The 17,951-nt window shown below is 42.0% G+C and overlaps 1 protein-coding gene across 1 annotated transcript in view; it reads right to left on the minus strand.

Moving 5' to 3' along the window:
- Positions 1-6,169, minus strand: part of Aadat (aminoadipate aminotransferase) — a 29,185-nt gene extending 23,016 nt beyond the window's left edge. The window contains exons 1-3 of the mRNA XM_032918754.1: positions 5,903-6,169; positions 4,962-5,130; positions 1,672-1,804 (exon numbers count right to left, since the gene is read on the minus strand). Of these exons, the coding sequence (XP_032774645.1) occupies positions 1,672-1,804; positions 4,962-5,130; positions 5,903-5,969 (369 nt within the window). The 5' untranslated portion in view covers positions 5,970-6,169. The remainder of the gene's footprint in view (positions 1-1,671; positions 1,805-4,961; positions 5,131-5,902) is intronic.
- Between the last annotated feature and the right edge of the window lie 11,782 nt (positions 6,170-17,951).

Raw genomic sequence — 17,951 nt, forward strand, 5'->3', positions numbered from 1 at the left:
TCCACTCAAGACATCTGAGCTAAGCCGAGGATGATATTTAAAAGAGACCACACAAGTCTGAGACAGGAGAGCCATACACTGAGAGAGTTGGAGTGTAAGAAAGCATGAAGTAGTCAGAACTACTAAACAGTGTTTATTTAGCAAGGCTTGGGGGTGTCGATTGTGAAGAACCCTGATGTTCATCACAGGTAGACATTTCTGCATTCCAAATGTAGGGTCTACTATGACTCAAAAGTATACAAGTCACAGAATAATCCATCTTACTGCCTGCTAGATCACAGTCCCTGCTTTGGGTCTCTCTTCCAGTTTAATAGCCTATATGTCATAAGCTATTGAATAGTAACTAAAAATTAGGGCTATTTTAATTGAGCTAGAAGAATTGACTGCTATTCTCTAACTCGGCCTGATGCTTTATTTATTTTTCTTTCCGAACTTTTGACCTCTTATAGAATACATACTCCTCGCAAAAGTTCCTAGTGGACCCCACCTTTACAAGACATCCTGTCACCAAAGGAATCAGCTGAGGGACTGACACATGTCCTAACAGCAAGTAACAGGAGCAGTTCTTCATATACATTTTCCACAGTTATTGGTGGGGGGTGTCCCAATACAAAACCAAGTGTCCCAATTGAAAGGGGAAGATGTACCTCACCTGTGCCACTAAATAGAGGGTAGAGATTAGAAGGGGGGTGAGCTCTCAAGAGAGGTCACTCATAGTGGAGGAGCTAGTGGCAGCTGACAGCTGCTGGGGGAGAGAGAATCATTTTCCTAGTGTATTTGTTCATGGGTAGTTTCCAATGCTCCAGTAGATGGCTCTGCTCCCATGCACACATAGGTGAATATTAGTGGGACTTAGCCAGTTATTAAAAGAAAAAAAGAGGAGAATGTGAATTTGGGAGGAAGATGTATGTGTAGGTTCAAGAGAATTGGTGGGATATGATCACATATCCTTGTATTCATGAAATTTCTCCAGGAATAAATTAAAAAGTAAAATAGATGAAAGAGAAATGAAAATAAATCTATTGTTGACACAGCCAGGTATAAATGAGGTTAATTTACCTAAATAAAAATTGATAGGAAATATAATTAGCTTCCACGGAACACATGGAACAAATAATATTAAATAAGATTATCAAATATTAAATCAGATTATTGCCATGGGCTCTGTAATAAAGTCACATAAACTGACTTCATTCTTTGATCTGACTGAAATTATAACAGGTAATGGAGAAACTGTTTTCTGTCTCTTTCCACAAGGAAAGGTCACTGTCTGCCTTTTCAAAGAAAGTCATATCTTCGAGAGGATTTCTAAGTATGGATCCATAGAATCACAAATGTTTCTCTTCTAGCAATAACCTACATAGTAGCTAATTCATTCCTCTATTCTAAATACAAAAGGAGAGGTTATTTTGAGTTCTAATATCAATTATTAACCCAAAGCATGTGTACCTGGCTTGTGGGTGCAGTCAACCCTCGCCTTCACCCCTCCTGTCCTATCCTTTGACTTAGAGTTTCCTGTTTATTATCCTAGGCGAAGACAAAAACAGAACAAAACAAACAAAAAGCCACTAGTAGCACACAAAACTATCTCCCTTGTAGCTTGTGGGAGAGGATCACATTGTGGAGTGTGCTTGACTCTACACACAGCTTTTATTTTCCCTCCCTTCTTACCTTACAGAGACCGTCTTGACAGCCAGATGTGATGCAGAGGTCCATCTGTCCTTGGTTGGGTGGGTAGTTGACAGTCGGAGGATTATGCAATTTTATTTGCAACTGTTTTAGCCAGGACAGAAGTTCTGGAATTCTAAGGCATACAATGCACTTTAAAATTTATGGTCATAATAATCATAGAAACAGTAGGCAGGGAAGAAATAGTGGCTTAATATCAAACTCATTATACATTTGATCTAAAAATCCCTCAAATGCCTTTCAGCAGCATCAGTATTCTCACTTAAAAAATGAGGCAATGGAGTTATATGTTAAGAGATTCACATAAATTCAATCACCCAGAAAGTCACATAAAGCCAGCCATTTAATCCACGAGCCAAGCCTGACTCTACATCCTATTTAATTTGAAGCCTGAAGGCTTCAAATTCCCCCTAGGACATTCTTTACATAGTAGAGTTTTTGTTACCTTAGGAAGATTACTATAAACTAGATGTTTACCCAATTCATGTGCACTGATTTAACAGTATGCTTTCAATAAACAGAATATGTTTCGTTTTTTTATTTTGACTATAATACACACACACATGCACACACACACACACACACACACACACACACACACACACACACAGCCTAGTCTATCCCACTGTACCTGGCCACAAATACATTTAATAAAATATTATATAAAGAATGAATAAATTAGCCTTTATTTTTGGAAGAAGACTAGCTAAAGGAAGTCTTGGTGTATAGTTGAGTTTGTTGTTCAGCAATTAGAATTTATAGAAGCCATGTATTTGTTTAAAAGGGAGCATCGTGACACCTGTCAGAGAACCTAGTAGGCAGCTGCCAGACTCTCTCAGCTCTCTCTGCTTCCCCCCACACTCAATCCCTCAGTCTTCTCCTTAGCGCTGCAACAGATCACTACTGCAGCTCCCCTCCGCTGCCTGAGTGTCCTGTGGATTCTACAGACCATATCCTTCTGTCATTTCCCTCACTCATCACTGCCTCCCAGCCATCAGCACCAGCAGGCATTCTGTGAGGACATACAGGCGAGTAGGCCAGTAAAACAGGCCACACACAGCTATCGTGCTCTAGAATTCAATGAACACATTGACACAGGAGAAGACTTCCTGAACAGAACACAGATTGTACAGGCACTAAGATCAATATTTAATAAATGAGACCTCATGAAACTGAAAAGCAAAGAATACTAATAATCGGATGAAATGGCAGTCTACAGAGTGGGAAAAGTTTTTACTAACTCCATATTTGGTAGAGGACTAATATCCAAAGTATATAAGGAACTCAATAATAGATCTCAGAAAAACAAACGAAGCAATTCAAAATGGAAATACAGATCTAAACAGAGAAGTCTCAATAGAGGAATCACAGCCACTATGGAAATCAATATTACAGTTCCTCAGAAAATTGATCTAACTCAAGACCCAGCTATACCACTCTTGGGCATATACCCAAAAGATGCTCCATCCTATCCCAGACACTAGCTCAACAATGTTTACTGTGGCTTTATTCTTAATAGCCAGAAACTGGAAACAACCTAGATGGCCTGATGCAGAGGACTGGCTAAAGGGAATGTGGCACATTTATACACTAGAGAATTACTCAACTGTTAAAATTATTGACATCATGAAAGCTGCAGACAAATGGATAGAATTAGAAAAAAAATCAAGTGAGGTAACCCAGATTCAGAAAGACAAATATGGCATGTAGGATATATTCACTTATAAGTGGATGTTAGCTAAGCAATCAATAAACAAGATACAACCCATAGACTTGGAAAGGTTATGGAAAGCGAAACAGTCCACAGGGAAAGACAGGGAGGGATGATGACTTCTAGGAATGGCAGAAAAGGAGTTTCAACAGGTTATCTATTGTTGCCAGGTGAGGCTTCCAGAGGCAAGACTGGGTTGCATTCAATTGAGTTGTTGGCCAAGGGGGTCCCATTGCTGAGGACAACACCCACACAACTCAGTGAAATGGCAGTCCAGCTGGTGTCTACGCAGTGCCTTCAGTTTCTCTGGTATGGGAAGGTACTCTTTAGAGTACCAAAAAAGGAACGTGGACACCAACCCAGCCACTAAATCTTTGACCTACAATCTGTGACGCAATGGTCGCACAGAACTCGTGGGAGTGGCCAACCAATGTCTGATTTGACTTCTGGCCCACGCCATAGGCAGGAGCCCATCCCCAACAATGCTTGGTAAACTAGAAACCCAAGACGAGATAGCTCAAAGACCTACAGTAAAATCAAACGCAACCGGTAAAAACAAAAACCAAACCAAAACAAAATGGTTTCTAATGATACTCTGGCATAGTCAGAGAGGAACGCCGCATCCAGCATCACCAGAGAGGCAGTGGATGGGAACAGATGCAGAGACCCATAGGCAGGCATTATGTAGAGAGAGTGTAAATTGGAGTTTTCCATCAAATCCCTTCCCTCAGGGCTCACGGAATGTTGAGGCAGAGGTCAGAGTCAGAGGAAATAGAGGATACCAGGAGAACATGGTTCTCTGAATGAACTAAGAAAGGTGCATACTAGCTCACGGAGACCGAAACAGCAAGCACAGGCCCTACCAGGGTCTACAACAGGTCCTCGGCATACATTACCGCTATTGGCTTAGTGTTTTTATGGGACTCTTGACTGTGAGAGTGAGTGTGTCCCTGGCTCTTTTGCCTGATCTTGGGATTCTTTTCTTCCTGTTGGGTTGCCGTGTCCCACTTCAATGTGACAGTTTTTGCCCCATCTTATATTTTAAATTTTGTCATGTCGAGTTAGAAGCCTGTTCTTTTCTAATGAGAGACAGAAAGGGAATGAATCTAGAGGGGAGAGGAGGTAGGGAGGAACGGAGGACTGGAGAGGAAAGCATATTTCATGATAAAATATATGAGAAGAGAGTCTATTTTCTATAAAAACAATACATCCACACTTAGTTCTTTTAAAATAGGAAAGATCATTATTGTTCAAGGACTGTTCCATACATTTCCTCTCTCTTCCCACTATGATGCTTCACCTAGCGTTCTTTTCAGTATCATACTCAGCTCAAATGGGACTTTCTTCTAGATGTTTCTCTGGCTTTCCCAGTCATTTAAAGTTGAAAGCTAGTCCCTGGGGTGTGTGAAGCATTTAGTACTGATTTTGGTTTTTGTATTTTAAAATTTCTTCTCCCAACTTCCCCAATCATTGTACACCCCATCAACAAAAGAATTCAGTCACTTTATCAATGGCATTTGAAAATGAACCAATATGAGCCTACCATCTATTGAACACTTACCCATAGCTTGAAGAGTATTGGAGGGCCCTTTGAAACATCTCTCCTTCAAACCGGATGGTGCTTCCGTTCTCCACAGTGAAGACAGCTGACTTAAAGGGGAACACTTTCGGGTTCGGAGATCCAGGAGCCAGGGAGATGATGTCTTTGGGTGCTTTACTTATTATCTCCACTATGATAAACACGGAAAAAAAAATTCGTCCACTGTCCCGTGGTCTGAACGTTATGTCTCTGACCAAGTCTTATACTAGAATCTAGTACTCGATATGATATATTAAAGATGGGATTAGATCACGATAACTCTGCCTTCAGAAACGAAATTTCTTTCTAAAGAGGCCGAGCTGCAGCGAGAAGCATCGTCTATTTGGATTTGCCCTCACCGGGTACCTGATGTGGGCCATGGTGGCCTCCGCAACCGAGAGAATATTCTTGCTGTTTATTGAATTACTGCTCCTCTAGTCTGACATAGCAGCATACTGGGCTAAGACTCCATGCTAGTCTAAAATAAGTACAAAATAACTTCTAGGCTTCCTCACTGCGTGAGGAATCCAAGAATGCGGATGGCCAAGACAAAGGGCTCTCCGCAGTAGCAGAAGGCCTTTCTCCCTGTTGCCCAATACCTACCTGCTCCACCTCTGGTTCCCATTCCCCAGTCCTGTCTTCCCTGTAGAGCCTTTCTTGCAAGGTGTACCCCATGTTTGGTTCCCAGGCTCATCTCTAAATACTCCTGCAAAAGTAGTTACTGCTTTGCTTTGCCTCTGGCCCAAGCTCTTAGTGAACAAAAGTTAAATAACTCCTCCTTCACTAACGCTCACAGACTGTCTTCACACTTGAATGAATGGGCGCGACCTAGCGGTGATCACCAAAACAGGGCACCGCACAGAGCTTCAGCTAAGAAAACCCAACTCTTGCAGAGCGGAGCGGGCTCCGGCTTTGTTTTTCACCTGTAGCTCTGATAGGGGATGTCTTTCTGGCCAGGCTCGTTGCAGTGAGGAACCTTGAGTAATTCATCCTGTGCTGGTCGCGTGGAACAGGACTAGAAAAGTCGGTCACTGAGAACGGCTTCCCAGATCACTCGGGCTGCACTGTTAGCTGTCTCCGGGTAGTGCTGCGGAGTGCCACCCAATCTGCCTGGCTAACAGCCGCTGTCAGTGTCTGAGATCTAAATAGGCCCGGGTCAGGCGGCAGAAGGGACAAAGTTCATCCACCGAGTGGCAGTATCTGACCCGAGTGGACCGCAGTCGGCCACGCCCCCTCCCACCCCGCGTCCTGGCCTATGGCAGCTGACCGCAGGCAACCTAAGTCATCCGTCAGGGATGGGCCTGGCGAGAGGCCCTGCTGTGATGCACAATAGCAATCGGATCGGTGCCCGAATTCACTTAAAAGCAGGATGGATTCTGGACCTTGCTGCTCAGTCTTGCAGTACAGCGTTGCTATTGGCCACGCCCCCACTCCGGCCCTCCCCGACAGATCGTTGAAATGAGTCCCCGGAACTGGACAGATCTCAGGTCTCAAGATCCTTGTCCTTCAGTACCCTCTGGTGGTAGTTTTGTTCCATTGCAACGGGTACCAAGAGGTGTTCTCAGTATCGAGGTTTCTCTCTCTCTCCTCTCTCTCTCTCTCTCTCTCTCTCTCTCTCTCTCTCTCTCTCTCTCTCTCTCTCTCTCTCTCTCTCGTTCCCTCTCTCATCCCTACCCCTAAATCTTCAAGGGGACCCAGATGAATTCAGGTAACTCTTCAAAACAGAAGCCTGGTACAGTGAGTGGGGAGAGTTAACCCACCCTCCCAAATTTGAAAACTTAGTCTTCAGTCTCCTCAATTTTCAGCCTCTTCTCTCACTGAATTGCAGAACTTTCACTGTGTAAGAGCTCGGTTGAAAGTGTGCTGGATATGGTGCAGATAAAGCGATTATCAAATTCGAAATTACCTGGTCGATGACCATACAAAGAGAAACTGTCTTAAGTTTAGTTATTTAAAGGAGTGCACAGTGAAGGGCTCAGGGAGTCCTTTCTGCAGTCGAGGTGCCCGCGCCATATAGTGATTGAGTTCCAAAATTATTAAAGAACAGCTGAAAACACAGGGTTAAAGCTTGTCCCGGGAAACGGGAGATCTCATGACTCTTGAGGTGTCAGCTTTATTTGACCATGGTGGCTTAAAACAGTCATGGTGGTAGGGGACTTTCCGCTCAAGAGGACGGTCCTCAGACTGGCGAGAGGTGCTTCGGGAGTTATAACCATTATGAGGCTAAAAGAAATACGCCACAATTCGCCTGACTTCTCAGCATTGAAGGTCACCCTCTTACTGCACTCGTACACTCTGAAGACACGACACAAAGCATAGACTCTTAGACCATCAAATCATGAAATATAGAGTTTTAAAAAAAAGCTTGCTGCATTTTCTATGCAAACTTTTCTGTGTTTTAGTTAAGTTTAAATATTGTCTGGATAAAACGCCATGACCAAGGCAACTTAGAAAGCATTTGATTCAGGGTTCACCGTTCTATAGGGTTAGCCCATCAGCGGCAGCAGGCAGACATGGAGGCAGGGCCCTGAAGCTGTAGCTGAGAGTTTGCAATTTGATTCTCAGGCAAGAGGCAGGGAGAGCTCCCTGGGAAAGATACGGGTTTGGGTAGCTTGCTCCAAGGCATACACCTCCTCCAACAAGGCCCTGCCTCTCCAAAGTCCCAAACAGTCTTACCAACTGGGGATAAAGTGTTCAAATGTATTAGTTTATGAAGAACTTTCCCACTCAAACTACCACATTTTGGAATTAGACAGGCAAAATACCTGAGACGCTGATGATGATTCAGGCCAGGTCGGGAAGCAAAATGGCTCATCAGAGAAGGTGAAAGGATGTGGGGGTGCTGGGGGTCGTGGTTCTAGAAACGCGCCACAGAATATAGCCACAATCCATGGGAAGGGGCTGTACATTAGTTGTTTTTTCTTGTTGCTGTAACCAAATACTTGTGAAGAAGCAGCTTAAACGACCAGAGGGCAACCCTGGATTACAGTTCAGGGAGATAATGTCATATTGGCGGAGAAGCTCAGAGACAAGAGAATGAAGTGTCTACCTGACATCTACCGTTGGAATGCAGCAGGTTAAGAGAGAGTTGGGACCAGACTGTGAAACCCCAAGGCCTGCCCCTAGTAAACCACTTCCTCCAGTGAGGTTCCTTGTCTAAAGGTTTTAGGGCTTTCCTAAATAGCCTCACTGAGTTTTCAAACAGGTGATCTTATAGGAGAGACTTCACACTCAAACCACCACAGACTGTCAAGAGTTAAGTGGAGAAGAGCTCAGCAGTCAATCTGGAGTCACAAGTTAAAACAGATTGTCCAAGACGGAGGACTCTGGCTTTGCAGAGTGCAGGAGCAGTTGTCTCCAGGGAGCAAGGTGAAAGGCAAAGCTCAGGTCTTACTGGTGAGTCTTGGCTTAGGATTGCCAGAGGATAAAACCCAAGGGCTGAGAGATCCTTTATTCAAACATTTATTGAATCCTTATTCTCTGCAAAGGATCGTCATGAATTTTAAAGGGTGGTGGAGACCATTCACTGCTCTCAAAGAGCAGAAATGGCGAGTGATTTCATACAAGGCAGTGTCTTGCCTGCAAGGTGGATACAAGCTCAAGAAGGGAGGCAGGGAGCTAGGTGAGGGGTGTTTAGTTTTAATAGAGAGACATTCACAGCTAGATTGGAAACTTTTATTCTTTTGTGATCTTTGTCATGGTTGCAGTTTAACCAAATGAGATCACACACAGCCTAATCCACACACAGCCTAGTCATCATTTTTCAAAAAGCTTTTGTTATTTTGTGTCTTGTCCCCTCCCCCCAACCCCTCCCCCCCAACACTACACCCCGCCAGTAATGGAACTGAGGACTTAACCCTGGGCCTTGCACTTGCTAGGCAAGCGCTCTACCACCGAGTTAAATCCCCAAGCCCTTCTCTTAGAACTCAGAGGACAAAGAAAGACTTGTTTTTTACTTACCAGAGTCTTGTTCCACAAGCAGAGATAACCATGCTTTTAAACACCACCTTCAGGACCAGAGAGCGAGCTTAGTGACAGAGCACTCACCCACAGTGTACAGAACCCTAGGATCAGCTCTCAGCACCACAGAGCAGAGAAAAAAACAGAATAAAAAGAAGCAAACACAGTCGTGTTCAGATGAGTTTTTATCATGTATGAATTTTTTAATTGTGTATGAATTTGCATACATTGAGGCTAAGTTGTGGAGATAGATTTGGCTGGTGAAATGAAAAATTGGCCTATTTATAGGGAGGATAGCCTCCAAACCCAATGGAATGAGTCTACTAGGGGTTTAATAGTAAAATATTCCCAAGACGCTTACCCAGTGGAAATCAATTTTCTCACAGGAGTGAGGCTGTCAGGCCAAGGTCAAGGTGTTGACTGACTTGGTTTCTTCATAGAGCGTTCTCTTCACTGTGTGGATTTCTTTCTTCTCTCTGTGTACTCATATAGTAATTTCTTTGGGCGATAGCTGTGTGCCTGGTGTCTTTTTCTCCTTTCTTAGGGATACTAGTTATATCAAACCAGACCTACTCTTAGGATCTCATTTAACATTAGTATACCTCTTTAAAATCCCTATCACAAACGCAGAGTGAGGGCCAGGGCTTTAGAGTTATTGTTAATACCAAGATGAAACTGTGTCAGGGTCCGGAAGTTATAAAGGGGAACCCATATATGCTTGTGTGTTATAAGTTCTGTCTCCAAGGCTTTCTACAAAATGCATGAGAAAATGCTTCCCCGTCTGTGTGGCCTGTGCACATTTTTTTTAGTTGTCTTAAGACTGAATCAATATAGAAGAAAATAGTCGGGGCATATGAAATGAGGGATGGTAACTAATGAACTGGTACCAGCTTACTTATTCCAAGTCTCCAAGACCATCTAATTTGTATCTAAGTCTCCAAGATCTAATTTGTATCTAAGCAGTTTATAAGAATGGTCCCCTTCCCGTATGAATAAAACCTCCCCTCATGCTTCCTTCATTTGGTACAAATGGGGCTCATAATAGTGTCCAATCTGGACTATGAATATGAATAACTCTTCAGCTTTGGCCCACACATCAAATGCTTAATCTCATAATTATCTTGGGAGAGAAACTTTTTAGATGGTGGCTCTGTTGTAGTTCATCTCATGAAGTGGTTGTTAAGATACTGATATGGGGTTGCCTCACTAGAATGTCTGAGTGGGCTTGGAAGAGTTGCTGTTGGAAGAGTGGCTCCTTCAAGTGATACCAGAGTCTACAGGGGTTGTAACAAAGTAGCCCAGAGAGGGTAGCACATTCTTATTGTTTCATCATTTTGGACATTTAAAAGTAGAAGATAAAGGTCAACAGGTTGGGTCTCTGAAAAAAACAAACAAACATGGAGAATATCTGTTCTTCTATGTCCTTGTGTTTTCCTTTCACACTTTTGCTTTTGTTGACACGTGTTTGACTGTAACTCTGTGCTAGAGACTCCTCTCCTTACTCAGACACTAGCTGTGCTGGGTTCTGGCTTACTTCAATGTTGTTTGACTTGTGGCCTGTATAGAAAACCCTATCTTCAGGTAAGATTGTATTCAGAGGTAACACAAGTTAGGATTATAGCATATCTATTTTTTATTTTTTGGTATGTCAATTTTATCAGTAACACATGGTTATCAGCCTAGAGCCTCTTGTCAGTCATTGGTAGGGAGGCTTTATGCTTTCCCATGTTTCTCTCTGAGGGGCTGCACCAATGTTCATGGGACATAGATAACCTGCTTTCTTCTGAGTCAGGACCTAAAGGAGGAGGCCTACTAGTACTTTCTCACGGACAGGTCCTTTCGGTTTTTTTCCTCTGGGAATCCTGAGTAAAATCATAAGGTCAAAAATAAAGTGCTTAGAGGCCCCTAGATTCCCCATGTGCCTACATGAACCCCTCTCTGGCCTACTCTCACACCTCTCCCCCATTTTCCCCCCTTTTTCCCCCAGATCTTGGAATATCTCACACTCCTCCTTTTCTCTTTCCAATGCTCACGACCCTTTCTCCCTGGAAAATGCATTCTTCTCCATCGCTGATATTCATCCCAGTCAAGGTTTCATGACTCAGTTTTATTTTTTTTTTATTTTTTTTTTTAAAGATTTATTTATTTATTAATTATCTGTCTAATTATCTTCAGACACACCAGAGGAAGTCATCAGATCTCATTATAGATGGTTGTGAGCCACCATGTGGTTGCTGGGATTTGAACTCAAGACCTCTGGAAGAACAGTCGGTGCTCTTAACCGCTGAGCCATCTCTCCAGCCCCCATGACTCAGTTTTAATGTCATTTCCTCAGAGTGAACTTTATTGAACCCTCTAGCTTTTCTTTTTAAATTTATTTTAGAAATTGTTTATTCGTACTTGTGCAAAATATAGCAAAATCCATGTGGCTAGGCACCACATTGTCTTGTTAATATTTGAATGCTACTTTGGACATGATAAGAAAAAGATGTCCTTTAAAATCATAAAGTTGTATACCCCTGTTTGGAAACAAGTAGAGTTGACCCACACAGAGTATTCATTAAATTTTACAGAATGCCTGAATTTAATAGTAGTGATAGAATTAGCTGAAATGCACACACACACACACACACACACACACACACACACTTGAGAACTCCAAAATTATAAGGCTCATATAGAGTAGAAAAGGCTAGTGAATGAAGCAGAGGCACTGGTAGTAAGGTGGAAAAAATTAATGTAATGAGATATGACATACAAAAAAAGAGAAAGAACGTAAAGTCATGTTGTCTTAGTCTGTTTTCTGTTGTTATAACAGAATATCTGAGACCACTTTACAGGGTGAGAGATGTTTATTCTTGAGCACAGCTCTGGGAGAGGCATGGCAGCTAAGAGCAAGGCACTCCTCACTTCTTGGTTTAGTTGAGGGCCTCACGGTGGAAGACATGACAGATGGTGTAGAACGTCAGAATGTGTGTAGGAGAGGTGGGGGAATGTGGAAAGGAGTGGAGGGGAGAACCATGCAACTAGCTCACTCTCTCGGGAACTGCATTACTGCCTTCATAGATATGGAGGCTTGTGATTTTATTGCATCTTAACCATCATAAATGAAGACTTCTCATCTTCCAAAGCCCATCCCACCTCACACTACTATTGGGATGTGAAGCTGGGATCCCTCACCACGTAACATCTATAGCTTCTCTAGTACCCTTCCGTTCAATGCCCATTACAGTCGCCTTTGTCTTGTTTGGCTCTGTCCTGAATTTTCCCATGCTCCACTTTATCTTGAAATTTAGTATCACTCGGGAGTCCCCCATCTCTTTAACATTCCAGCCCAAGCATATAGTATCTGCTCACAGTTTCCATCTCTCTAGCTTCCTTACTTGCAGCTCTGAGCCTCACTGGTGTGTGTGTGTGTGTGTGTGTGTGTGTGTGTGTGTGTGTGTGTGTGTGTGTGTGTGTGTGTGTGTCCCCCAACTTCCAGGCACATCTAGGCTATGGGACCCCATACTTTCTCTACCAGCTGCTGCCTCACATCGGTTCTCTATGATTCGCGGGTGCAGTATCAACTCGTATTTCCAATATTCACACTTTTCTTGGTCAATAGATCTCACATTACATTCATATGGGGAAAACCCAATCATTGATAGGCTTTTTTTTTTTTAATTTGCACCCAAAATGAGATGTTGGCATTAATCTCATTATATGGATTATATATTCTACTGTGATTTTTGCATACACATTTTATAGGTGAAAATATCATGATGCAGTGTCACAAGGTTGACCAGACTTGGGTCCACCTTGGTGAGGAATCATGGCTGCAAGAGTGTGGGATGACTGATCACATGGCATACAAAGTCAGCTTGCTTTCTTCTTTTTGGTTTGTCTGCTACCCCAGGACAAAGAATGGTGCCACCTATACCCAGGGCGGCTCTTCAATGCTCAGTTAAATATTTCTGGAAGCCCCATCATAGACACTGAGATACATCTTCTTGGGGGATGCTAAATCAATCAAGTTCATAAGGAAGATCAACCATGACAAAGTCCTTTTTCTTCCTTGTAATTATTTTTTTTTTGTGTGCCTCTATGTTACTATTACAAATAGTTTGCAAACATTTGTTGGGTTTCCCATTATCTTCCCTCCCTATGTACCCCTCCCCAAGTTCTCTCTTAAATTTATGGCCTCTTTTTCTTTAATTGAGTTTTTGCATGTTATTAAGTCCAGCAATAGCTAAAAGAGTTTTGAGTATTTTGTTAGGTTGGCTCTTTACTTCAATGGATATGGATAAGAATTATTTGCTTATTGAGCTATTATTGTTAATCCAATCTATCAGTGTTGGGAAATTTCAATCACATCAAAGTCTCAACTATAAAATAAATGTGTGTGTTTTCCAGTGTGAGCTAGCATAATCATGCCGTGGAGTAAATGTGGCAATTGGAGGGCAACTTGGTGGAATCAGTTCTTTCCTATGACCTCCTGAGACCAATGACCAAACTCAAGTCATCAGGCTTATGGGCAAGCACTTCTACTGCTGTGCTGACTCACTGGCCCTCATACCATCTTTTTTTTATTAGATACAATTATTTATTTACATTTCAAATGGTATTTCCTTTTCCAGTTTCCTGTCTCACTGGTCTTCAAATTAAAGTTTTAAAGTTGGGTTTCTGCTATGTTTCTTAATGATGTTAACGTTAAACATCATTGGCTAAATACATTCATGTAGTTTATCTTAAGTAAGTTGTTTTCAACCACGTATAGAAGAAAGCAGTTTTAAAAAAGCATCTAGCTTTCTTAGCAGTTAGATAGAGGGGAGTAAATTGTGTTGAATTGAGTGACCTTCTGGCTACATATTAATTTTTAAGAAAGCAGCTCACAGAGTTTTAACCAGTTTGTTATCCCCTAGTTTTATGGGTTGACTGCTCTCAAGGTGTGCCTGTCTCTGAGGAATGTCTGGCCTGTTACCAGGTGGAGGTGAGGCGTTGAGTGAACTGAACGCTTGACTTGGTGGCTACCCAGAGTCACCGTGCCTGACTGGCAGCTGTGCACTGAGAACCCCACTGTAGCTGTGGGACGGAGGGCTAACAGTTGGCTTTTCTTTTGGGCTTTGGCATTTTAATGCCGTCAGGCCACTTAATGGTTACATCTGATGTTGGCTTAGATTACATTTCTGGCATTCAGCTAATTGAAGGAATCTCAGGGAAAAAGCTGAGATTCAGTAAGGTAGAAAAATAAAGCTCTTTTGGTGGGGTAATGTGAGGTTACACCACAGAAGGGCATACAGGATGTGAACCATTGGAAAGTCACTCTGTGGAAGGGATTACCTGCTATACAGCTTTAAAACAAGCATGCCACCAAAGTGTGACACCCTGAATCATCTATCTGACAGTAAGGAAAGCCCACTATTGAGAGTATCATCCCCTTTGTCCTAGAAAGTAAGACTTTTGTAGATGGCTTTTGCAATGTGTACTTTTTACTGTTCCCACCTAAGGGAAAATTCTTGCTAAGAACTATTTCTCTGGGTTCTGGCTTTTCCTGTTATTTTTATTATATCCATTATTGCCCCATGCAACATAATCAATACAACTGTAAAGTACAGTCATACTCAACAATACAATCATATTCAACTCTACTGCAGCAGATGAACTGTGCTGCCTTTCTAGAGAATTTTGTAGAAGAATCTATAAAGTTCATATTACAATCCCCACTTATTCTGGGAGAAGTTTAAAGGGTAGGGGAAATCTTCCAAGGTCCTTCTTGTTTTATAGAGCATTTAAAATGCAAAAGCCATAGGCGTGACCATTGTATCCCTATGTGTATGGTTCTTGATACACATTTTAGTGTGATGCCAGTGAAGGCTGATATTTATGGAGTTTTTAATATGTAACAGGCAGTGTGTTCAGTGCTTTATGTTTGATTTCATGATGTATACACTATTATAGATGAAGAAGCTTAGGTTTAGAGAAATAAAATATTTTGACGCAGGCCATAGATCATATATATACATATATAATATTATATATATTATATGATGTACTATATATAACATATCTAATATAGAATATATAATATAAATTATAGAGTCTGAAAATCTCAGTCTACTGGATGAACATGAAAACGTGAACAGTTTCATGCTCAGTCCACTCTAGAGTTAGATCCAGGCAAAAGTCTACTCCAATTTAAAAACTGGTCGGTGAGCTCCTTGGTGCATGGCTGCATTCATTTCGACCTAGCACAGACCTAGCACAGAAAACAAAGTCAAAGTGGAAATGGTCTCTATCAGTAACATCAAGTGTTATATAAATATTCATGGCAGATAACCTACTGTGAGGAACTCTGAGGATTCAGTGGTCAGCATAGAAGACACCCACCATACAATGCTGGTGTAGGATGATCTCATACTTGAAGGAAGGGCTCATCCTATACTTTTTATGCACAAACACACTCCTCCATGCCACGGATATTTCCTTTTATGCTATGGAAATCCTTCATGTTGTTCCTCATAGATATGATTTAGTCTCTAAGAACACTGTTTCTTAGTTTCTTTAACATTTGGTATGTACCCTATATTTCCTGGGCATTGAAACCTTCTTTCTAGAAGGGAGGAAGGAAGCTCAGGAGACTCAGGAAGATAAGGATACACAAAAGGACCACGAAGCTCAGAAAGTAGTAAGGCTCATAAAGGTTATTCAGGAAATAAAGGGTGCTGGAAGACAGGAGTTCCAGGGATGCAGCTTTTGTGATTCATTATGTATGCTCAGATGCTTCAGTCTTGTTAAGCAGCTGCGTTTGAGCCTTCCATGCCTCTGAGAGTAACGTTCACCTATGTCCCTGCATGTAATCTCAATAAAGCCATTGGCTCTTTAAGCTAGACTTGGGTAGGATAATTTCTTTGATCTGTTATAGGTGTACTATCTGAGATAAATATTCAAATGTTCATTCACATCTCCAGAAAAGTCCTACAGTAGGATAGAAATTTGTTAAAAATTAAAATTTGACAATAGTTCTGACATAGTCCCCCAAACTTCACTTTGTAGCACATAATCGTGACCTATTGTTCCTTGCTCTGACAAAAAACAACTTGTATTTTGTCATGGAGCCTCCTGGACTTTGGACATTCCCTAGTCTTCTCACCTTTAGACTGAGCCCCATCTGCTTAAAGGTCGGGCACACTGCTTCCTTCAGATGTCATAAATGTTGCAACTGCACCTATTTGTTGTTTACCCCATATAAAAACCAGTCCTGAGGACTTCCTGTCAAAAGTTTTGGATCTCAACTCTTGGCTGTGTCCCTGATCAATCAGTCTTGGAGTGTGCATTCAATAAATCATGGATAGCTGACTGAGAACAGTGTCTGAGTGGTTTGTGAGGCTGTTCCTGGACCCCAACAGAATTCATGTCTTTTGGTTTTGAAAATACCTCTGAGTAGATGGTGACACGTACATATAAGGGAATACAATTAATTAAATGCAAATTACTTTGTATTATGGCTCTGTCAAAATGCTTAGAACTCGACCAGACCACACACCTATACCCACCTGAGGACTTGGCAGCTACCTTTAATGACATGTTGGCACATCCTTTCTGACTATGTAACAGGGGAAATGGTTCAGGTGCATGGGCCAAGGTGTCAGGAAAGATATGAGCATCAGATTAAAGCAAGAAGAAAGAAAGAAAGAAAGAAAGAAAGAAAGAAAGAAAGAAAGAAAGAAAGAAAGAAAGAAAAGCAATAGATTCTGGAGTAGGCCATAAACTGTTTTTGTTGCTTATGATGTCAATTGCTGCCTGTACCATCTACTTGTAGTATTAAATCATGTGGTATAAGAAGAAAAAACAAAACAAAAGAGAATGAATTACGCTACAAAGCATTTTTCGGTACATAGCAACAATCCCCACCCATCATACCTGCCTGCAATATGAGTTGGTGATGCTGGTGACAGCAGCCCTCACTGTGCTTTCTCAGCTGCTGAAGTCTGGTCAAGTGCTGATTTCATCAACCCTCCTTTATTCCTTTCTAATAAGAGAAGAATCCATCATAAACCTGGCACTAATGCCAAGCAGTTACCAGGGCTTACGGCGAGCCTTTATCCTGCAGAGACTATAAACCTGGTTCAAATAAGGAAATAGCCACGGCTGACTGGGGCTTACCATTCTCTGGATAGTCTTTTTCTCTTTGTGCCCTTCTTGGACCCAGTTACAGGTTATTACATCTGTGTAATAACTGCAACAGACACTCATTTTTGCAGATAGAAGATCTTTGTTCTATCAGATAGGATTCTGGGAGGAAGCAGATGAAACAATCAAATAGCATCCGTATTCACAGAAGCATGGCTTGAGCATGGAGGAATCACAGAGATACTCAGTACTCCATTGCACCCCAGTAGACCTACTGAAATGAGAAGGGGGTGTGTAGAAAGAACTGCTTGGCAGGGGTTGTCACCTAGAGTTGAACTGCCAGCAGAGGAAATGTAAGGACTAGACAACTAACCCTTTTCCAGGGACTCACCACTGAATGTATTCACCAGTGCAAGGGAGGTTGTTGAGGACAAGTGATAAGCCCTGTGGTCTTGGGCAGAGTTGGGAAAACAAGCAAAGAACAGATCTTCACATCAAATGGGAACCCCCCACCCCCCTGCAGCCCATGTGTGGGTTTCTTAGTTATGCAATGTAAAATGATAAGTAGGAAATCCCATTTGAGTGCAACATTATTAGAGTCTTTCTTTGTTTCCTTCCTTTTTCTTTCTTTCCTCGTTCTCTCTCTCTCTCTCTCTCTCTCTCTCTCTCTCTCTCTCATTCAGATACATCCTTGACAGGAGCAAAAGGGACCTATAGGAAGTATATGGAGACCTAGTCTGGTAAAAGAAAAGAACCAGGTAACTTCCAGAAGAAAGCTATTCAATGATCTTAAGCACTCATTGACTCTCAACCATTCAACTCTGCCTTTGTTCTTGGACCATCCCAATAAAGATGGACACCAACTGAAACAGCTCTGTTTATAAATTATGATTGGCACAT

The sequence above is a fragment of the Rattus rattus genome, chromosome 13, assembly GCF_011064425.1.
Source record: "Rattus rattus isolate New Zealand chromosome 13, Rrattus_CSIRO_v1, whole genome shotgun sequence".
Classification (NCBI taxonomy): Eukaryota; Metazoa; Chordata; class Mammalia; order Rodentia; family Muridae; genus Rattus; species Rattus rattus.